The 21,700-nt window shown below is 59.7% G+C and overlaps 2 protein-coding genes across 4 annotated transcripts; one reads left to right on the forward strand and one right to left on the reverse strand.

Annotated features, from left to right (window-relative positions):
- Window positions 1-1,508: 1,508 nt before the first annotated feature.
- On the forward strand, window positions 1,509-15,054 carry ERN2 (endoplasmic reticulum to nucleus signaling 2). Of its 3 annotated transcripts, none has more exons than XM_019541826.1 (21): window positions 1,509-1,731; window positions 2,048-2,081; window positions 2,718-2,790; window positions 3,142-3,214; window positions 3,536-3,658; window positions 4,026-4,127; window positions 4,634-4,892; window positions 5,216-5,294; window positions 5,388-5,538; window positions 6,245-6,366; window positions 6,578-6,757; window positions 7,140-7,380; window positions 8,554-8,644; window positions 9,184-9,373; window positions 9,580-9,679; window positions 9,918-10,117; window positions 10,376-10,523; window positions 11,208-11,335; window positions 12,234-12,311; window positions 14,316-14,466; window positions 14,557-15,054. In XM_019541826.1, the coding sequence occupies exons 1-21, from the start codon at window positions 1,533-1,535 to the stop codon at window positions 14,643-14,645; spliced, it is 2,811 nt and encodes a 936-aa protein (XP_019397371.1). In that variant the 5' UTR covers window positions 1,509-1,532; the 3' UTR covers window positions 14,646-15,054. The 3 variants fall into 3 exon arrangements, with proteins under 3 accessions (XP_019397371.1, XP_019397370.1, XP_019397368.1); XM_019541825.1 differs by lacking the exons at window positions 14,316-14,466; window positions 14,557-15,054 and adding exons at window positions 12,652-12,719; window positions 12,810-13,699 and having other exon boundaries at window positions 1,516-1,731; window positions 7,146-7,380; window positions 12,234-12,357; XM_019541823.1 differs by lacking the exons at window positions 14,316-14,466; window positions 14,557-15,054 and adding exons at window positions 12,652-12,719; window positions 12,810-13,699 and having other exon boundaries at window positions 1,517-1,731; window positions 12,234-12,357.
- A 1,139-nt stretch (window positions 15,055-16,193) lies between these two features.
- Window positions 16,194-21,688, reverse strand: PLK1 (polo like kinase 1; the record flags this gene model as incomplete). The annotated part of the gene is made up of 9 exons (XM_019542123.1): window positions 16,194-16,810; window positions 17,487-17,669; window positions 18,357-18,511; window positions 19,067-19,144; window positions 19,346-19,504; window positions 20,287-20,506; window positions 20,754-20,847; window positions 21,078-21,222; window positions 21,493-21,688. Coding segments are annotated over 9 exons (1,437 nt in total), but the record flags the coding sequence as incomplete, so codon positions are not given.
- Between the last annotated feature and the right edge of the window lie 12 nt (window positions 21,689-21,700).

The following is a 21,700-nucleotide window of genomic DNA, read 5'->3' on the forward strand; positions in this document are numbered from 1 at the left end:
GCGCCGGCCCCGGGGCGGCGCGGTGCTGTTTGCCGACGGGGCGCGGCCGCTGAGCTGGCGCCGGGCGACTGGCGCACGCGGATGTCGCAGCTCCTTCCCGCCAGGTGGGCCGTTGCCATCGCGACGAGGGGTCAGCGGGGTCGGCGCTGCCGAGGCCCGGCCGGCGTCGCGGGCGTTTCTGACAGGGAAACTCGCCCGGGCGGTTCGCTTCCGGGAGGGGCCGGAGCCGCTGGGCTCGACCCCGGCGCCGCGCTCGTCCTTCACCCCGGGCCCGGCCGAGCCGGCTCTCCTCAGCGGTAGCGCGTCCCTGTGTCCGAGCGGTCGCGGCCTGGTCAGACCCGGCGCCCCGAGGCCGTGCCAGCTCCTCGCTTTCATTCCTGCTTCGGCTGCGGAGAGATACTCGACCGCTCCTCCTGGTGCAAAGCTCGGAGCAGGGCCAGGGATTTATGACACAAGTTTTATTTGAACTCTGGGTGTATCTTGTGACTCCTGTTTGCACGCCCGCAGCGCGGGCATTGGATCCTGCGGCACCCTCGAAGGGTCTCGGGGCACCCCAGGGTATCGCGGCCCGGCGGGGAATCACCAGTCTGGTTTAACAGGTTGATCAGGAGGGCAACAAACAAAGGGGCGTTGGGGTTCAGCCCAGCGTGTGATTTGCCAGCGCTCTGCTATGAATAGATGCAAATACAAATTCAGCAGTCTGTGCATGCAAACGCTTTGCCCACTGAAAGCAGCTGCCTTTTTGGAGGATGTTGATGCTGTTCAACAACAGCTCCATGCAGCTGCTGTGACGGGAGGAGCCCTGCATCCAGCCATACCTGCAGAGAGACGTTTGGCAGGTGGAACATAAATACGCAAACTGGAATTAGGCCAGGGATTTGTTAACAGCCTAATAATCCTTGGGAAGACGGTGACGCAATCGTTAGTAGCTTCAGAGGAGGGAGTCGAGGCTGAGGGTAGGCCATGGTTTGATTCTTGTTTTGAATCAGTTTGGAGGAGGTAGGAGCAGAGCACCCAGTGCTCTCCATGGGGACGGCAGCTGCCCCAAAGTCTCATCCCCAGTCCCAGAGGGGGAGAGCAGCCTGGTTCTCCAAGCACGTGACGGGAGACACGACCTTCTGGTGGGCCTGCTGTGGCAGCTCCGTGGGATCCTGGGCAAATGGCTTCAGGTCCTTCACCTGTAACACAGGGATAATGAGACTGACTCGCGTCACGGGACACTTGCCAGCTACTTTTGCTGAGTTTGGGAAAGGGCTTTGAGAGCCTTGGACTTGAAGGTGCTCTCAGCAAATCCAGCTCCACGAAATGTCTAGTCCCTTCCCCAGGGTTTTCCTTGCAGTCCCTGCCTTGTCTCTGCTTCGCTTGTGACCCTGGATGGGATTGCGGTGTGCGGTGGGATCACCTCTACCTGCTCGCCTCATTTCCTCATCCTGGGGCTGGTGGGGCCACTTGGGCTCTTTCCCGGGGGCATGCTCGAGTTAGGAGATGTGCCGCTCAAAGGTGGCTGGGGATATAGCTGGTGCAGCCCTTAGATGGATGTTGCTGTCCTGGGTGGACAAGCAGCCGGTCCCAAGCCTGCCCCTGTGTCACGTGTACTGCTTTTGTGCCCTCAGTGCCTCGCTGGCAGCTCGGTGACAGTCCCAGAAACACTGCTCTTTGTATCCACCCTCGATGGAAACCTTCACGCTGTGAGTAAGAAGACAGGCGACATTAAGTGGACCTTGAAAGATGGTGAGCACCAGTGCTGCAGCCTGTTATCTTGGGGCTGGGGCCCCTGGGATTGGTACTGACCACAGAGATGGGGTTCACCATCCCACAGTCCCTCCTGCTAGCTAAAGAGGGCAGGAGCTGAGCTGATCAGGGGACTTCCCCAAACACTGGAGCATGACACCAGGGACGTGTTTGAGCAGCTGTGGCTGCTCCGGGCTGACATGCAAATAGATACATGAATGCACCATGCGACTGCAAACAGCCCAGGCCGCCACGTGGCCCCTGCGACCGGGCCGTCGGGGAGGTGCTGACGTGTCTGCTTTGCACTTTCTTTCAGATCCCATTCTTCAGGTCCCGGTGTATGTGGCAGAGTAAGTGTCTCTCCCCGGCCCAGCACAACTCAACCTGCCTGGGGGCTTTGCCTTCGCAAGGACTTCCTTCTCCTGGGGCAGTACAGAATGAGGAGCCAGGGGCTCCCAGTCCTACACCACACCTCTCAAGTGCCTCTGTTGAGCCAGCACCAGGGGTGCTTTGCCGGCAGGCACCCGAGCACAGATAAGGCTCTGCAATTCGTGCTGCTTTGCTGTTCTCAGAGCAGCGGTGCTGACAGCCCTCGAGTCCCGGTGAACCTGCGTTGAATTGGCAGAGCTAGCTAGTGGAGCTTGAGAGAGAGGAGGTGGGCACTGGCTGGGCAGGAGCTGGGACCATGTCCAGGAGTCTGCCCTCTCTGCAGAGCAGCTCCCTGCCCCGGGGAGGGGCCTGTGTTTTGTGGACGATTCTCAGCTCTCCAGCGCATGTCTGGACAGCCCCCTGCCCCCAGTCAACTGTCCAGGCCTCGGTGGCTTTTAGGGATGTTCTCTGGCCTGACTCTTCTCCCCAAGCAGTCCTGGCTGCTTCACCTGCCGGTGAGGTAGTAACAGCATCTCCTGCACTGAACGGAGGGTGCAGACGGTGCTCAGAGTGAGCTCCTTCACTGCCAGCACATCACTCTCTTCTCCTTCTCCCAGGCCAGCGTTTCTCCCAGACCCCAACGATGGCAGCCTCTACATCCTGGGAGGCAAGAACAAGGAAGGCTTGATGGTCAGTACTGCCTTGCAAGGGGCTGCTGCCAATGAGCCATGGCCCTGTCCCCCTGGTGCTGCTGGGAGGGGGGTGGCTGCAAACAGGACAGGGCTCCACTGGAAGAGCCAAGAGCTCTGGACAACTCCTGCCTGTCCAGCACCACTGTAGGGGGTGGCAGAGGCAGCTGGGCCTCCTTGGCCTGCTCTGGCTGATCAGCCCCAACCTGAATGCTCATGTGCCCCATGGTCATGGGGTCAGTGTGAGAGAAGCCCCCTGTGCAGGGAGTCCGGGCGGTGGGCAGCAGCATGCCTGGCTGGTTTTCTTGGCCCTGTGCTGTTCACAGAGTGCTGTTCCCTCTGTCTGCTACAGAAGCTCCCATTCACCATCCCGGAGCTGGTCCAGTCATCTCCGTGCCGCAGTTCAGATGGGGTCCTCTACACAGGTACAAGCAGCAGCCATGTGCAGGGGCGGGGGAAGACTGCTCTGGGAATCAGGCAGCACTTCCCGTCTTGTCCCCAGGCCCTGAGCCATAGACAGCTCCAGGGCAGCTGCTGTTGGAAGGGAGTAACCCTGTGCAGGAGAGAACCAGCCTGAACTGAGTTTGAGTGCGCTGACTCTGCCAGGGGGTCTTGGGACATGACGCCTGGGAAGGGGGCGTCTTGCAGGTGCAGGGGGATAGGGAGGAGTGGTTGGTGGGTGGGAGCCGGTGAGGGAGGGCTGTCAGGTCCTGGAGACTGACTGATAGGCATTCCTGCTTTCCCAGGGAAGAAGCAGGACACGTGGTTCGTTGTGGACCCCAAGTCCGGGGAGAAGCAGACAACACTGTCGACAGAAGCCTGGGATGGCCTTTGCCCCTCCACCCCGCTCCTCTACATTGGCCGCACCCGTAAGCCACAACCCCCGTCTGCGCATCTGGCTGTCCCAAGCCCAGTGCCAAGCCCGAGGGCCTGTCCCTGTGCCGTGCAGGGCACCCATCCATCCTCGTGCAGGGTTCGTTCTGTGGCCATTAGAAACAGCAGGGGCTGGAGAAGCTTCGTTTCCTGAGAGAGAAGGGAGCTGTGCCTGCAGCCTCCCAATGCTGAGAGACCCCGGTCCTGCTCTGGGGTGTCTGCACAGACTGTCTTGTTGGGACACGTTGCAGGAGGGTCCCCTCCAGGGCAGTTACCCAGGCACTGGGCACCCCGTCCCCATCCCCCTGGCCCTCGCCAAGGTCTGAGCAGTGCCACGAGCTGCAGCCGCTGCTCTGTCCCCAGAGTATGTCATCACCATGTACGACACCAAGTCGCGGGAGCTGCGCTGGAATGCCACCTACTCCGACTACTCTGCGCCCGTCCTGGATGAGGCCTACGATTACAGTGAGTGGTGGCGTGCACGGGTCCAGGCTTCCTGCTGCATTGTGCTGCCCTGCCAGCTTCTCTGTCGAGGAATGGTGCCCTGTGCATGGAGGGGGTCCCATGTAGTCAGTGCTGCTTTGAGGGGCCATTTTCCCCAGCATCCCTCGGGGTGGGAGCAGTGGTGCACATCAGCATTTGGGTCCAGAGCTCGCTGGATAGGTAAGGATGGGGGAGGCAGCAAAGGGCCGTGTGAGCCCCTGCCAGCTGACCGGCTTTCCAAGCTGTGTCCAGCCCTGCTTGGCTGGAAGAGTAGCTGGTCTGTCTTGGAAAATAGCCCCATGGATCCAGAGGCCAGAGTGGTGAGTCTGTTTTAGGGAGTCTACACAGGGTGATGGATAGCTGCCTGCATGCACCCAGGTCTTAAACCAGCTGTAGCCATGGGCAGCAAGCCCAGCCTGGATGCAGGGAGCTCAGGGTAGAGCATCCTAGAGATACAGTAGTCCCACCTGCCCGGCGTGTCTCCCCAGAAATGGCCCACTTCTCCTCAAGCGGCGATGGCCTGGTGGTGACCCTGGACAAGGAGAGCGGTGAGATGCTGTGGATGCAGAACTACGGCTCCCCTGTAGTGGGGATCTACACATGGCACCAGGACAGCCTCCGGCGTGTGCCCTACCTCAACGTGGCCATGGAGACAATGCGGTACCTGACCTTCCACTCGCAGGACATCCGCCTCAAGTGGAACTACCCATCTGCGAAGGACTTCTCTTCCACTAAGACCCAGCTGCTGTGCGTGTCTCGGGGCAGCCCAGGCTGTGACAGGAGTGGCATGTCCTGGGATGGTGGCAGCACATGGCTACCCCCTGGAGCTGGGTGGGGTGGAGCTGTTGCTCTTGGGCCTGGAGGACAGCAGCTCCCAGGGAACGTGCTGGCGTTGGGGTTTGAGCCGAGATCAAGCACCTGCTTTTGCAGCCCCTTCTGCCTGGGGAGCAGCTGACCACAGCGGTGGCCCCCACTTCTCCTAAGCTAGTCTGGCTGCGGTTCAGGGGTTGATGCCTCGGTGGGTCCTAGCTGTGCCGTAGACTTGGGCGCTGATCCTGTCTCTCCCATAGGCCAACGCTCTACATAGGGAAGTATGCGGCCAGCTTCTACGCCCTGACCTCCCTGGTCCACGAGAGTGTGGCGCTTGTGGTGAGTTCACCATCTGTCCCTGAATGCCCCTGGCTGGCAGGCTGAGGCCACATCCCCACTGCCCAATGCTTACCGCGATGCTTCGCTGCCCAGCCCCAGGGGATCACGCTGGCTCGGATTGACGGCCCCACCACGGACGATGTGACAATGAGAGAATCTGGCGAGTGTGAGATCACCCCCAGCACAGACGTCAAGTACCCACAGGGCAGCACCTCCTCCCTGCACAACCAGTGGCTCCTCATAGGTGAGGGCCCCCAGCGGGTAGAACGGGAGCCGGTGATGGGTGACCCTCTCTGTGACGAGGCAACCTGCCTTGCACCCGCTGTGACTAGCACCTGGGCTGCGAAGCACTTTCTGGGGCCCCCTTCCTGGGGGGGCGCTTCACCCCATCCCTGCCCCTCACCAGAAGTGGCTGCTGTGGTGGGGGAACAAAGTAGGGGGCAGTCCCAGCGGCGAGCAGCTCACGAATGCACAGACAAGTGAGCGTCCAGGTTTGCAAGTGCAGAGTGGGGGAGGCACCTGGGCGAGCAGGCGTGTTTGCACTCTTGGCAGCTCCATGTGCACGATCAGAATGAGCTGACATGCACCAGTGCACATGGAAATCTGGCCGTGTTTGTGCACCACAGCAGGTCAGTGCATGAGGACACATGCATGGAAGCCAGGGCCCCGGTGCCAGCAAAGACATCTGGAGGGGTTAACTTCCCCACTGTGGGCTGAGCACCAGCAGCTAAGCCCCCACCTCCCAGGGGATCTTTGCGATCCCTTGCACATCCCTGGGGTGGAGCCAGCAAGATGCTGCTGGGATTCCCTTCGTGTCCCTGTCAGGACAAACACTGAGAGTCACATGCTGTGTGCCTGGGCCCCAGCCTGCCACAGTTCAGCCCAGAGCAGGCTGCCAGCCCAAGGGACAACCGCAGATCAGTGTAGCTTTCTCCTCCTTTGCCCTTCAGGGCACCACGAGCTGCCTCCCGTGGTCCATACCACAATGCTGAGGACCTTTCCAGAGATGCTGAGGAAGACAACGGAAGCCATTATCCCCAAGAGCTCCCCGGCCAGGACTCTGTTTGATGAGGCGAGTGTCATACAGCAATCCTGGGCTACCCGAAGGGGTGGGAATGGTATGGGCTGGTGTCCCAGCCTGGTGGGGCCGAAGTGGGGATGGCCAGTGGGGTGGGAGCAGGACTGTGGCCCAGCACATGGGGTGGCTGCAGGGAAAGGCCCCCAGAGCACGACTATCAAGGGGTCTGTTGGGGTAACCCCTGTGCCCTGCCGTTGCTTTGCAGTTCCTGACCCCAGAGAGCATGGAGGATCCAGTTGGCAGAGGCAGCGAGGGGCGCTTCCACTTGGACGCCAGCCAGCCAGAGCAGACCAAGATCTACCCAGAGTCGGGCAGCGGGGACCTCGTGGGTGTGGGTGTTGCTACCATCCTTCTGGGCGGTGGGATCCTGTTCCTCTTTCTCCGGGTGAGTGCATGCTACAGCCCTTCTCCTGCAGGCTCGGGGCCTGGCTGAGCTGACTTCCCGCTGGCTGGGGTTAGACATCCTCCCTGAGCTCTGCTTGCCCTGGTCCAGGCCAAGTCCTGGATGTCATGGTGCCCAGTACAACCCTAGCATAGCAGCTGACAGGCAGCTCCACCGTGGCTCAGTCATGCCTTCCTGCATCCCCGGCTGCTCCCATCCCAGCCCTTCCTTGCCCCAGCGCTGCCAGTTGCTGCAGGAGGGAAGTGTGCGCTCGGGTCCCTCGCTGCTGCGGTGTCTTGCCATGGAAGGACCCACCATGGCAGGGGCAGAGGGTGCTGTGGCCTGGCAGCTCTCGGGATGGTAATGTCCTTGCCTTGTGTCCCAGGTGCAGTGGGAGCAGCACAAGGCGCAGCAGCAGCAGCAGCAGCTGGAGCAGCGGCTGGAGGAGCTGCTGTCCCCAGGCCGGGTCTCTGGGGAGAATCTCCAGCCGGCGCCCAAGGAGTCAGCAAGCGGGACCCAGGAGATGGCATCGCAGTCATCCCAGAGCTCTGGTCCCTCCTCTGTGCAGAGTGACCTGGCCAATGGGATGGTCTTCCAGGGTCTGCCCATGGCTGAGGCTGCTGAAGGTCTGTGTTGGGGGCAACAGGGTGCAGGATCTGGGGTGCATGGGGTAGGATGTCACATCCTGGGAGCATGGAGAGGGGGATGCTGGAAGGGGCACTAAGGCAGCACAGTGCTGTGGAGATTGGGGCAGGGTCATAGATTTCATAGATTTCATAGACATTAGGGCTGGAAGGAACCTCGGAAGATAATCGAGTCCAGCCCCCCACCCCAAAGGGCAGGAAGTCAGCTGGGGTCATAGGATCCCAGCAAGATAAGCATCCAATTTACTCTTGAAGGTGTTCAATGTTGGTGCTTGAACCATCTCTGATGACAGGCTGTTCCAGACCTTGGGGGGTCGGATAGTAAAGAAATTCTTCATAGTTTCATAGTTAGTAGGGTCGGAAGGGACCTGAGCAGATCATCAAGTCCAACCCCCTGCCATGGCAGGAAAGAGTACTGGGGTCAAACGACCCCAGCAAGGTGATTGTCTAGCCTTGTCTTAAAGTCCCCCAGGGTAGGAGCCAGCACCACTTCGCTTGGAAGTTGGTTCCAGATCCTAGCCACCCTGACCGTGAAGTCGCGCCTCCTGATGTCTAGTCTGAATCTCCCCTCTGCCAGCTTGTGACTGTTATTCCTAGTCACTCCTGGCAGTGCTCGGGGGAACAGGGACCCCCAATGCCTGCTGGTCCCCGCTGACTAGTTTGTAGCAGGCCACTAGATTCCCCCTCAGCCTTCTCTTGTGGAGGCTGAACAGGCTCAGGTCCCGTCACCTCCCCTTGTAGGGCCTGCCCTGCCTGATCATGCGGGTGGCCGTCCTGGACCCTCCATGTTGTCCACATCCCTCTTGAAGTGTGGCGCCCAGAACTGGATGCAGTACTCCAGCTGCGGCCTGACCAGTGCCGCATAGAGGGGGAGTCATGTCTTCCTGAGACTTGGCAGAGTTGGCGAGAGGGGATGGCAGAAGTGTTGCCATGTGAGGCAGGGAGGGCAGCAGCGGGGAAGGCTCTCCCTTGCAGGGTGACCAGCAGTACAGGAAGCTGGTGCTTGATGAGCCCAGGGATTAGGAAGGGGATTGCAAAGACCGAGGGTGGCAGGTGATCGTGTGTGATGGATAGTGGGCAGTGGGTGGGGACTCTGGACACACATGGCACAGGGGATCTCTTGTGACTTTCACCCTGTGTGAGCTGTCCCCACAGACATGGCACCGGATGTGATCACGGTCGGAAAGGTTTCCTTTAACCCTAAGGAAGTGCTGGGCCACGGCGCGGGGGGCACGTTTGTCTTCAGGTGAGCGGTGCTCCCTGGTGCCTCGCTTTGCTCAGGCTCTGCCCAGCTCGGAGACACTGACCATCCTGCCTGGGGCAATGAGTTGCAAATGCCTAGCCTAGCACAATCCCATGGGACCTCGCTGGCACGGGCCAGGCCCACACAGGTGCATGGATGGGCACCCATCACATATGCCTGGCATGCGCTGGCCCTGATGGGCAGTCGCGGCCAAGGTGGAGAACGCTTCTGGGCTGGCACTGAGGCGCATTGCAGGAAGCCTGCACTGTGCTGTGATTGCTGGGGCCTGGTCTGACGCCCAGAAGTTCTCCCAGGCCTTGCTCTGTCCAGTGCAAAGGGACTTCCTGTAGAGGCTCAAGCAATCCCTGCTATGCATGGGGGAGACCTCAGCCAGGGCCATGGCTTCTGCAGTCACTCGGGCTGTCCGTGCAGGGGAGCTAAGGGCTGGGTCATCTTGCAGCCTCCATGGTGCTGAGCTGTCCTCTGTGCCAGGCCCCTGGGTCACAGGCAGTGGAGCTCACAGCCTCTCTCCCACACCCCAGGGGCCGGTTTGACAGCCGTGATGTGGCTGTGAAGCGCCTGCTGCCCGAGTGCTTCTACCTAGTGGACCGGGAGGTCCAGCTGCTGCGGGAGTCGGACGAGCACCCTAACGTCGTGCGCTATTTCTGCACGGAGAAGGACAAGCAGTTCCATTACATCGCCATCGAGCTCTGCTCTGCCACGCTGCAGGAGGTGAGCCCGCAGCCCTGCCCCGAGATGCCCCGCAAGGCAGCTCCTGGCGGATGAGTGTGTGCAGAGGTCTCTGCAGGGCAACCAGACCCCAGACTCTGGCTGGGCTCAACACTGGAAATGAGGTGGCTTTGGGCTGCAGGGAGACAAGGCCTCCAGTGTACTGGTTGGGGAGTTTCCCATTTGCTCTCTCTCGGTGTGTGCATTAGTACGTGGAGAACCCCAGCTTTGACCGGCGCAGCCTGGACCCCGTGACTTTACTGCATCAGACCATGTCAGGCCTGGCCCACCTCCATGCCCTCCACATCGGTAAGGGAAGCGTCTTGCCCAGGTGACGGGCTCCGTTCAGCCCACTCGGTTCCAGCAGTTGATGTATGGCAGGCCTTAAATCTCAGTGGAAGGGTGGGACCCAGAGGGCTGTGGGCCTGAGGCTGCTGTGGCCTGGGTGCAGCTGGCAGCTGCCCCTCGGTCCGAGGCTCTGGTCCTGCTGCTATGCAGCAGCCCCTGTGGGAAGCTCCAGCTGGCTCTGTGGGCTCTTCCTTTCCAGTTCACCGGGACCTGAAGCCGTGCAACATCCTGATCTCGGCCCCCAACAGCCAAGGGCAGATCCGGGCCATCCTCTCGGATTTCGGTCTTTGCAAGAAGCTGCAGGGCGGCCGGCACAGCTTCAGCCTCCGCTCCGGCATCCCGGGCACCGAGGGCTGGATCGCGCCCGAGCTACTGCGAGAGGACCCCAAGGAGAACCCCGTGAGTGAGCAGCTGCACCCCACAGCTCCACCCCACATGTGGCTAACCCCCCACTTCTGCCCAGCTGCCTCTTGCCCCAGGCCACAGGGCTCCACGTACGGATCAGGGCATAACTTTTGTAGCTGGAAGGAAGAGCAGCTGCCAGGCTAAATGCAGCTTGCTATCAGGGGCTTGCATTTGGCGGTGGAGCTGGGGGGGTGGGAAGGGTCCCTTGCCCCAGCACCCAGTGGCTCTGACCTTCGCGGTCGTGTTTTACAGACATGTGCAGTGGACATCTTCTCAGCCGGCTGCGTATTCTACTACGTGGTGTCGGGGGGGCGGCATCCCTTTGGGGACAGTCTGCGGCGCCAGGCCAACATCCTGTCAGGCATGTACCTGCTGACATGTCTGCTGGAGGACACTCACGGTAGGACCCTGCTCCATGGGCATTGCCCCATTTACAGCTCCCTGTTAGGACCAGCCCCTTCACTGGCACTTTCCATCCAAGGCTCTTGAGTCATATTGCAAGTGGGGATTTTTTCCAGCCTCACAAGCCCTTGGGCCAGGTATGCACTGCTAACCCCATTTTACAGGTCAGGAACCTGAGGCCAAAGAAGTGGAAGGGACCTGACCAAAGTCCCATAGGGAGTCAGTAGTGGAGCCTGGTCCTGTGCCTTAGCTGCAGGCAGCTTTTCAGAGGCCCTGAGGCTGGAGATCCAGAGCCTTGAAACACAGGAAAGACTTTGGGGTCCTCACAGTCTCTTCCTTGCTGGCCAGGGCTGGGTTATTCCCTGCAGGAGAATCTCTGTGGCAGCAAATGGCTCAAGCAGGGGGGTTTCCAGCATGCTCCTCGCAGGGTGATGGACTGTTTCCTCTGTTCCATGCTGCTGGGAAGGGACATGGGGAGCTTCGAAGCCACAGACAGGCTTGGTTCTGGTGCAGGGTGCTGTTGGGTCAGAGCTCTGGCACCCAGCCCTGTGGGTGCACGTTCCCTCTCTGGGAACCCACCCTGGGTAGAGGGGCCAGGGCTGAGGGACGGAAGGTTGGGGTGGCTCCTTCCCTTCTCCGTGGCCTTCATCACCTGCTCTCTGTGTTTTCTTTTGCATCCAAGACAACATCGTGGCGCGGGAGCTGATTTCGGCAATGATCAGCAGTGAGCCCCAGGACCGCCCCTCGGCCTCCCTGGTCCTCATGCACCCCTTCTTCTGGAGCCGGGAGAAGCAGCTGCAGTTCTTCCAGGTGAGAGGCCACTGGCCTGTCTGACAGGATAGATCCCAGCGACCCCGTCCCCCTCTTCCAAACCCAGCTCTGGAGCATTTTGTCAAAATACAAACTGCATAGTGATCTCCCCGAGCCTAGAGCCTCTCAGTGGGCCTCGTGCCCTGTGCTTGCTGTCATGCTTGGGCTTGGATTTCACTCCAGGGGCTGAGCAAGGAGTCATTTGAGGCAAGCCCAAGCCCAGTTCCTACCCCTTTTGATGACCCAGATGATGCACGACCAGCGTGGGGCTGCCTTTCCCAGGCTGCAGGTGGCTTGAAACAAAAGCCCTGAGAATCGGTTCAGAGCTCAAAGATTAAAGAAACCAAAGAGGTTGGTTTCATGAACTGTTTGGCTGCTGATCCCATTTACAGAACTGTGCTGTTCCTGTGGCCCCTTGATTCCCAGCTGCTTCCCTGCCTTTCTGCTCAACTGTCCCCAAACTGGCCCTTGCCTGCCCCAGCCTCTGCCCCCTTGTCTTGTCTGGATGGAAATCTGCAGGAGCCTTGAACAGACGTGAGAGCAGCGTGGAGTAGGCTGGATATATAATAGCAGTAACCCCCGGGGAGGCCGCACTGCCCAGAGCTTTTTCTTAAATGAAGGGCAGGCCTGGCCAGCTGCAGAGCACAGGGGCTACGGCACCCACAGGCTTTCAGGCAAGTGTGGAAGGCACCCCCAGGCTCCCCAGTGATGGGGCACAGCCTGTCAACCTCTCACTCGTGACAGTTTTGCTCTGGCAGTTTTTGCTTCCACCGCCGTCACCCATCAGCTCCCCAGTGACAAGCAGACTTAGCTAGACACCTGCAGCCCATAAGCACAGCAGGATGGGGGCTCTGGCCCACACAGGGATGACCTCTGAGCTGCTCTCTCTGCTCTTCAGGACGTCAGCGACCGGATAGAGAGAGAGCCTGCCGAGGGGCCCATTGTCACTGCCTTGGAGGCCGAGGGCCGTGCGGTGGTGAGGATGAGCTGGAGGATGCACATCTCTGTCCCGCTGCAGACAGGTAATGGCTCACACACCAGGCCCTGTGCCTGATGCTGAATGGGGGACCTGCCTTCTGCAAAGGCACTATGGGTGCTTGGGGCTTTCCAGGCACAAGCAGGTGCTTGGAGTTTTCCAGCACTCATCCTGCTCGGGGCAGTGAGCTCAGTCACTTCGGGCCACTGGAATTCAATGAGACCAGGGTCCCTGTAGCTGTGTCTTGCCTGCTTTCGAGTGCCCCAGCTGCCTCCCCCCAGGACATGCTGTCCACTCCTGGTCTTAGAGGAGGTCTCATTCAGTCTCTTGGTGTTTCTAGACTTGAGGAAGTTTCGTTCATACAAGGGCAGCTCTGTGCGCGACCTCCTGCGGGCCATGAGAAACAAGGTACTGCCCCCAACCCTCCTCCCTGCTGCAGGTCAGGGCCCCGGGGCTCGGGCCATGGGTAAACCCGTCCTCTTGCTCTCTCTTGTGCAGAAGCACCACTACCACGAGCTGCCAGCAGACGTCCAGGAGACACTGGGGGCTGTTCCTGACGACTTTGTTCAGTACTTCACCTCCCGCTTCCCCAGGCTGCTGCTGCACACGCACACGGCCATGCGGATCTGTGCTGGGGAGAGGCTCTTCCACTCCTACTACTACCAGGAGGTGGGAGACCCTGGGAAATGAGCGGAGAAGCTGCTGCTGGGTCAGGACTGACTTGGAGGCTTGCGCTGCCCAGCAGCATCTCATCAGCCTGGTAGGGGGGAGCCTGCCGGGCTGAGGCTCCTACCAGATAGCTGTTGCCCAGCACGTGCCCTAGTTTAATCCTTTCAGCACAGAGGTTTCTGCAGGATGTAGCACAACTAGCAGCACTGCTTGCTGTCCCTGCCGCTTCCCCAAGCTGGGCTGGACGGCATCTCCCTGCCACTGCCACTGCCTGCCGTCCCTGTGGTGGGGACTTGAGGGGCTTTCCCTGAGGCTCCTGGCTGGGAGAGCTGGGTCCTGACCGGTTCTCCACACCTTTTTCCAAGGCACTTGCTCCAGGTTTCATTTGTGGGCACACAAAGGAGCCCTGGCTTTGAGGCTCATGCACTCACAGTGCAGCAGTCCATTGTATTGACAGGCCCAGTGATCTGCAGCCTGTCATGTAACTGCCCAGGATGGGGCCAGTGCTGGCATGGGACTCATTGCCAAGCCCCGGAGCTAGTCCTGCAGGCCCTCTTGCATCTGCTCTTCAACCCTGCGCCAGGCAGGTGTCCGGGTCCCAGAGGCTGGAGGAGGACTGGGTTTGACTTGAGGCAGGGGCTGGGCCCTTCACCTTGGCAGGACTCTTGCTGAGCTCCCTGGCATCTGGGTGCTGGTTCTGTCAGGACTTGGCTTGAAGAACAGCAACGCCGGCACCTCCCTGGGCCTAGACAGCAGCGGGATGGATTGGATGCCACTGGTCCCTCTGGGTCTCTCCCTCCACCTGTTGATCCTAATCCCAGAGCCAATCCAGGTGCATTCTTGGAAGCGAGGAGCATGCATATCAAAGGGCGGAGAGCCATGAGCAGGCTGCAGCCAGGGCTGTGCCATCTTTGGGCTCGGACCCTGGATGAAGTAGCTCCAGGGCAAGCTCATCTGCAAGAGTCCATACACAAGCACATGTGCATCAGGGCAAGGTCTGGGAAGCTTTTATCTGAAACAAAATGTGATTTTAAGCTGGGTGGCACTGGACAGTCCAGGCCAGAGGATGACTGTGGGTAGCGTGAGTCAGTGCCTGCAGGCTGGTGGCCAGAGGCTTTTACTATTTTTTAACCCAAAACCACTTTTAGTTTATTTTCTTGCCCCTCCCAGAGGCCTGTCCCTGGAGCATAAGCATGGGATGCAGCACAGCCCCCTGCACCTATGAGAGCAGTCTGAGACAGCCAATTTCTTGGTGGCATTTGCTCCCTTCAGGGCCAAGTGCCCGGGTCTGTCTGTCTGTGCCTTTGCTCATGTGTCTTCTGGCTGATGCAGCAGTGTCTCCTGATAGTCACAGGGCTGCAGCTGTTTGCAGAGCAGTTCCCTGGCAGAAAACCCTCCCTGGGCTCAGCAGGCCTCTGGGCATCAGCTGCTCAAGACCTCCTGGCTGCGAGACATCTTCGTGGCTGCTCTTGCTCTGGCATCTCTCCAGCATCCAATCAAGAAGTGGAACTTGACCCTTCCCGAGAGAGCACTGCCAGTGCAATGTTTACTGTGTTTCCTGTTTTATTCCCCGAGGCAGCAAGCGAGCAGTCTCTGCCAGGCCAGGACTCCTGCGCTGACTCACAGGCAACGGGTTTCCACGAGGGTGGGAAGTGCTGTGTTTGAAGAACAGTAAGAGCGGGAAGAGGCTGCTGGGGCCTTCCACTTCCCTGGCACATTACAGTCAGACAGACCCAGAAATGCCCCCATGGGCGCTCCTATTCCCCAGAGCCTGAGAGCGCAGCCCCATTTCTGTGGAGTCTCAGAACTGGCCTGATGTCAGCTGCCTCCTCGAGACCTGACATCCCGCAGCTTGTAGACATCCCTTGCTCCTGCAGCTGACACTGCCGGGTCTAAATGCACCACGGTCCCTGCTGTCCCCACGCACTTTTCTCTTTCTTTGGGTGATGGTTTTGTATGTTTGATTGTGGTTTTTCTCTGGGTGTGGGGTTTGTACCTGCTGTACTTACAGAGCATTTTATATGGCAGAGAATATTTTATATACAATGTTGTAAATAAAAGATTTGAAAGTTCATCTAGGTAAAATGGGGAACAGATCTGGCCAGAAGCACTAGGCACTCGTGCTGGTTGAGGCCTTCTCTGCCTGGAGTATTTACTAAGCTGTCCTGCATTTACATGCACCCATTAAAAACACTAGAGCCCTAGTGCCAGAATCAGGGAGATCAGTGGAAGTGGGATGTTAGTAATGCTCCACTAGAGCCCATGCACCTGCTCCCACCCCCGGGCTGTTGTGCCTGACTGAGAAGCATTTTCCACGGTGGAAAATGGTCTCCATCCTGTCACGGGTCTCCCTGGTTGTTTGAGGACAGAAGCGAGGCTCCTTGGGGGAAACGCTGGTCTTGCCGAGCCCCAGCAGCATGGCTGGCATCTACCTGCCGTCTCCGCAGGTGAAGCGCCCTCCCGAGGCTGGACCAGATGCCAACATTGTGCTTACTTAGGACCTGCTGTCACAGCTCAGGGATTGCTGAGCTTGTTCCAGCCAGGGAAGGTGTCTCACTAAATAAGAGGCGGCCTGCATCCCCCCAAGGGAGAGAGTTCACTAGTTCCCCATACCTGTTGAAAGGGCTTCACCCTTTGGGCTTCCAGCACCTGCTCCATGCTTGTCCCCGACTGTGCAGGGCCAGGTACTCTGGGCACTGGGGCCAGGGGAGCTTGCGGGGCGGTTCAGGCCCTGGCAGGGGTAGCTTTTGGGCAGGCAGAGGACATTGGCAGCAGGACCCAGCCCTGCACAAGCCCCATCTATTTTGAAGGGCCTAAGAGGATTGTTCCTGCTTAGTAACCAGCAGGGGTGTTTCTGCTTTGCCCTGCAGGTAGGGTCGGCCCGCGTCAGGACACCATGCCTACAGGGAACGGCTAAGCTGCCCTAGACAGTTGGAGCTGAGCTTAGGTAAGGCTGGGAGGGCCCCAGGGCCTTCGGCTAAGCCCCCTGATCTCTGCCACTGGGACCCGGGCAGCAGCAGGGAACTAAGGCCGCTCTGCTTCCATGAACCCGTTACCTTGCAAAGCAGCCTCAGCCTTGCAGGGCTGCAGGATACTTCTGCCCTGGGCTACAAACCAGGGTCCCCACCAGCAGCCCTGCCAGGCAGGGGGACTAGACGCAAGGCAGGAGCAGGAGAGAACGGGGCTGCAACAAAACAATTTTTAATCGAGACATCATATACAAAAGTAGTTTAATGGGAAGCAGACTAGCTCCAACGTTAAAAAGCCGATTGCTTCGCTCGGACCCTGCCCGTGCGCGCCTTGAACACCCAACAGGCACCATGGGGGGGGAAGGGAAGCCCAGAAACAAAATAAATTACATGATGCCTCCGCCCTGCCCTCTGCACGGGGCGGGGAAGGAGCAGGCTGCTCTCGGAGAGTACAGGAGTCGGGGTTGCAAGTTAGGAAGAACAAGACATTTAATAGAAACCGACTGGCTGGCGGGGAGCAGAGCCGAACTGTTGGGTAGTTACGGAGCCCCGAGCTGCTGGCTCCCACCCCTGTAGTCTGGCTGCCGGAGCAAAGTCCCACCCCCCTCAGAGGCCTTGGTGTTGGCCCAGATGTGGAGTCCACAGCGTGAGGCCCTAAGCGCAAGTCTTTGTGCGGGTCGAGCCTGATTTGGAAGTGAGGAGCTTCTCCACCATGGTGCGGGCGTAGCGCAGCCGGCTGGCCAACTCCTTGCAGCAGCCGTGCTCCTCGATCAAGCTGAGCTTGTAGGTGCGGAAGTCCCGCTTCTCATCGATGTAGGCGACGGCTGCCATCAAGGGGCACAGAATGATCTTGGTGTGGTCCTGCGGAGGGAGAAACCAGGCTGAGCTGAGGCTGCACCAAGTGTGGGGGGCTCCTGAGGGGCAGTCCCAGGGCACGTACCCCTCTCCCCCCAAGGGTGTTCAGCCCCAGCCTACGAAGCCGAGTCAAGCAGCCTGCACGGCTTCTGGCGACTCCAAGGAATTTGGCAGTGGGGGAGTGGGCAGCATTAGTCACTGCTCCGCCGCTGCCAGGTTTCCAGACCTGTGGGGAGCCTGCATGCTAAAGGTAAAACACGCGGGGCCCAATCCAGACACACCAACCCTGTGCAGGATCTGGCCTATGGAGCAGCCCCACGCTGCTCATCCAGCCCATGGGGCCAAAAGGCCGAGCCCCGCTGGCTGAGCAGGCCACCACTCCCTCCCAAGGGAACAAGGCATCAATGCAGAGTTGCTGTTGCAGCATTTCAGCAAGTTGGAAGTAAGGAGAGAGAGAGAGGCCACGGTGGTAGTCGGCTCTGGGCAGCATCGCAGCTGCTCAAGCTGTAGTGAGTGAAGAGACGTTCCCATGGCAAGGCAGCACACCGTGCCGGACGGACAGGCAGGGAGGCTCAGGGGCTGGCCTGAGTTTTTAGTCACCTGCTGCTGCTATGTGCAGGAGAGAGTAACACCCTGTCTCCGGCAGCTCAGGATCTCACGTGCACAGGTGCCATGGCCTCACCTGGAAGAAGTTGATCTGCACGGTGCCGTTGCTCAGGTGCAGGATGATGGCGCTGCGGGTCCGGAACCAGGCGCGCAGGTAGGGCAAGCGAGCGAGCTCGTCTCCCTCGCGGGGCGTGATGTTTGCCCCAGCCTTCAGCAGGTGCTCGCTCATGTAGTTCCGGAAGTATTTCAGCAGTGTTATCTACAGCAGGGACGAGAGCTCTGTGAGCCAGGGGCACGAATGCAAGGGGAGGCATGGTGCCAGGACAGAGGCTGCTTCCAGCCTCTTGGCCACTGTTCCTTTTACCTTGGCAGCAAGACTGCAAAGGGTCAAGGGCCCACAGAGAAGGGAAGAACCAGCCCAAGCTGCCTGGCTACTGCAGCAGCCTGCATGCAATGGCCCCTGGGACAAGGCAGGACCGGTCAGTTGTACTCGGGAGTCCTGGATTCATAACTTTACACTTTGGCATGGGCAGGTCCCGGCACAGCTGAAAAGAGCCTCCAGTGTCAGAAGGTCCATAAAACCCCAAGGGCACCGGGTCTGACTGAGTGGGACCCAAGCTGCTGCCAGGAGCCAGGAGTGCACAGGCATAGCACATCTAGGCTCTGCCCTGTGCAGCCTGGCTGGTTCCTGAAGCACTCTTGCAGCACTAAAAAAGAATCTGCTCAATATAGACCTCCAATGGAGGAGCCACGTGGGTACGGGCATCATCTTTCCAGGTGACAGTCAGAGGCTGATGGAGCCAAAGTGGCAGGAGGTCTTGGCTGGGGCAGGGCTCTTCACGTTAACGTGGGGGTCACCGCAGCAAGGGTAGAAGGGAAGCCACAGTTAGCAGGAGGCTGGTTCCCCGCTCCTGCCGCTAGACCCACGTCTCCAAAAGGAACTCACCTTCTTGGTCAATGCGGATGGATAGGATCTCACAGTGAAGTAGGACTCGGAGCTGTTCTGCTCGATGTACTGCAGGCTGTCCCCATCGTTGTACATGATGAGGCGGGTGGAGTCATTGAAGAGGACCCCGACGCTGTTGTCACACAGCTGGTAGCCTGGGTTGAGGAGGGAGCATGAGAACTCCAGACACAGCATTGCGAGTGAAGCCAGAGGCCCATTCGTGCCTGGAGAGGGGCCCCATCACCGCACCCTCCTGGCCAAGCCACTTGGCCGTGGGTTCCTGCTTTGTAAGGGGCCTGGGAGGGAAGTCCTGCTGCAGGGTCTCCATCAAGCAGCCAGAGATGACAACAGCAAGCATGTCTTCACCCCCCCAGCCTGTGCAGAAGATGCCCCAGCTACCCCTGCACTCTACCCCATGCTGGCTGCAAGGCAATGCGAGCTGCATGCAGCCATCAGATCCTGCACGCTCCAGGCTGGAAGAAGGGTCTGGCGCTAGGTCGCGACTCCTTCCACTTGCTGTGGATTTTCCCCCTGTATTCAGTGGTACCAGCACCCAGGCATGACACGTTACACAGCTACAGCCTGAGAGCTAGCAACTCCTGCCACGTAACTTGTGGCTGCCCTTGGCAGACTCCCACATAAGTCTCGCATCCCTCGAGGGCATCCCCCCTCCACCAGGGAGCTGAGGAGAACACCAAGGAGCCACTTACCTAATCCATACTTATCCGAGTAGTCCACCCATTTGCTAACCCAGAAAATGGGAATGCAGGCGGGATCCTCGGCCTCCTCTGCAAGAGACGCAACGTGTAAGATAAAGGCATTTGCTGAAACCCCCATGGCAGCCAGCCTCGGGGTTTGACATTCAGACAGCCCCTGTGCAGCTCAGCCAGGCTCCTTGAAGGTCTGGATCAGGACCACGAGTCAACGGGGAAGATTATACAAGGACACCACCGCATCTCAACGCCCCCCTTCACCTCCCTCGGGCTCACCTTGTCTCACTAACACCCTCTCCGAGGGCTTGGCTGCATTAACTGTAGTCAGCTGCTGCAACATGTCGGCAAGGTGGCAGTCGACAGCATCTCCCAGCTCCCGCGGCATCGCTTCTTCTTCCTTTTCAGGCACCTTCTCCAGCGCAGGGCTGTCTAGTCCTGAGCCGGGGGAGAAGGGCAGGCCAAGCTGCATTAGTAGTGTGAAGGCTGGAGACGGCAGGTGGAGAAGTCCACGCGATTGTGCATCAGCGAGCCCCTCCCACCATGAGGCCGGAACCAGATGTCTCCTGCAGAACGGACAGTCCTGCCCCTCACCATCCTGGCCAAGCGCAATGCCTGCTCCCCAGAGCCACGTTTACCGCAACTCAAGCTGAGGAGGGTCCTCATGAAAACCCAGGCCTTGCGAAGGGCAGAGTTGCATCCTGCTAGCAATGGCTGGGAAAGACTGGCTAGTTCCTTGGTGGAAGGGAAGCTCATGTCTCCCCTTTGGGCAACAGGCGCTGGGCAGCCCCTCCCTTGCGTTCCAGACGTGGAGACACGAGGATCCAGTGCTGCCACCACTGACCCAGCGAGGCTACGAGAGCTGCCAGTTGCATCAAAACAACCAGGCATCGGTACTGCCAGGAGCCAGGGCAGAGCAGAGGGCTGCCCCGTGCTGTCAGGGTGCCACGGGCCAAGGCGAGCCCCTCTCCGTACCGTCTGACAAGAGCTTGAGGAGCTGAGCTCTCCACTAAGGGGTCAGTTATTGCTCCTGCGGAGGGAAGGGCAGCACCAGACTGCCAGGATGCCCAGACCTCCATGCAAGCTCATTAGTGGTTCTGGCGGTCAGCTGGAGCTTGCTCTTAATCCTGGACAGACACCATTTGCCCCGCACTGTAATCCAGGCCTCTCCTGGCATTTCTAGGCCCCGAACACCGCCCCCGTTGCCATGCAGGCCCCACCTTTGTTGAGTGCAGTAAGGGGCTTCCGCCCGTTTGCGTCGAGGGCAGTGGGAGCGATGGAAAACCTCGGCGGGACAGTGAGACAGGTGGTGGGCAGGCGGGCGGGAATGTAACCCGACGTGAAGAACTCGTCGTTCAGCAACTCGTCAATGGTGGGGCGGGTGGCAGGATCCGACCTCAGCATCTTCTGGATGAGGCTAGCAGCTACTGGGTTGATGTGCTGAAAGAGGAGACGGACCGCTTGGAGCTGGAAGGGACCGGTGTGCTTCTGTGCTAGCAGAAGGGCCAAACCCCCCAACACGCAGGGCTTTCCTGCTCCAAACAGAGCCGTCGAGCCCGGAGGAGCTGAGGATGGCAAGATATAGCTAGCTGTCCTGTGATGGACTTGGCTGGTGGACAGCAGTGGAGGAGCCAGAGACCCAGGGCCCCTCCCAGAAGCGTGCGCAGGGTGCACGGGTCCAACCTACCTTTGGGATGGTGTACTCGTTCTTCTTGATACGGATGTACGTCTCTTTTAGGCAGGAGGTTTCAAACGGCGGCTTCCCCACTAGCAGGGTGTACCTGCATGCGGAGGAGAGAGCGGCCTGTCACGGGTTCACGCGAGCAAGTTCAGGAGGTTGCGAAGCACTGAACAGGCTCCCCGGGAGTCGCCGTCCTCGGGAGTGTTTAAGACCCAGGTCGACAAAGCCCTGGCTGGGAGGATGTAGTTGGGGCTGGTCCTGCCTGGAGCAGGGGGTTGGACCACACGTGGCCTCCCGAGGTCCCTTCCCCCCATGATCCCATGAACTCACATGATGCAGCCGATGGACCAGATGTCGACTTCAAAGCTGTGCCCCTTCTTGCCCAGCACTTCGGGTGCGATGTAGTTTGGTGTCCCACACAGGGTCTTCTTGCGCTCCCCGTCGTACTCTACCCTGGTCGCCAGCCCAAAGTCACCTGAAAGATTCAGACAAGAGAATTTGCTTGCAGGGGCTTAACTTCAGGCTCCACTGTCGCCTGTGGATGTCGAGGGCCACAGCGTGCCCTGCTGAGCCCCCTGCGTGGGCTGCAGCAACACCCTCCCAAGCCCCCTCTCAAGTGCCTGGAAGAGCTTGCTCCTGGGCAGAGGGACGTGCTACTGGATTCACCCCGCTACCACGCCTGTGTAGGGACCCGGGGAGGGACGGCAGGGCTCCCACAGCTCCAGGAAGAACCCACGCCCCGTACCTATTTTCACCTCCATGTCATCGTTGAGGAACAGGTTGCCCAACTTGAGGTCGCGGTGAATCACGCGGTTGCCGTGCAGGTACTGGCAGCCCAGGATGGTTTGCCGCAGGTAGTACCGCGCCTCGGGCTCCGTCAGCGCCTTCCGCCGCTTGTGCAGCTCCAGCAGCGACTGGCCACGGGGAGGAGCGGAGGGTGGTGAGCGCCGGCC

This window comes from Crocodylus porosus, unplaced genomic scaffold (assembly GCF_001723895.1).
Source record: "Crocodylus porosus isolate Cpor-Errol unplaced genomic scaffold, CroPor_comp1, whole genome shotgun sequence".
Classification (NCBI taxonomy): domain Eukaryota; kingdom Metazoa; phylum Chordata; order Crocodylia; family Crocodylidae; genus Crocodylus; species Crocodylus porosus.

Bases quoted from the DNA above. Each gene is read 5' to 3' on its own strand.
- ERN2 (XM_019541823.1), top strand. From the start codon at position 1,533: ATGGATGTTGCTGTCCTGGGTGGACAAGCAGCCGGTCCCAAGCCTGCC. The intron at 9,374-9,579 runs GTGAGCCCGCAG...TGTGTGCATTAG, and splicing joins GCTCTGCCACGCTGCAGGAG to TACGTGGAGAACCCCAGCTT. The intron at 9,680-9,917 runs GTAAGGGAAGCG...CTTCCTTTCCAG, and splicing joins CCTCCATGCCCTCCACATCG to TTCACCGGGACCTGAAGCCG.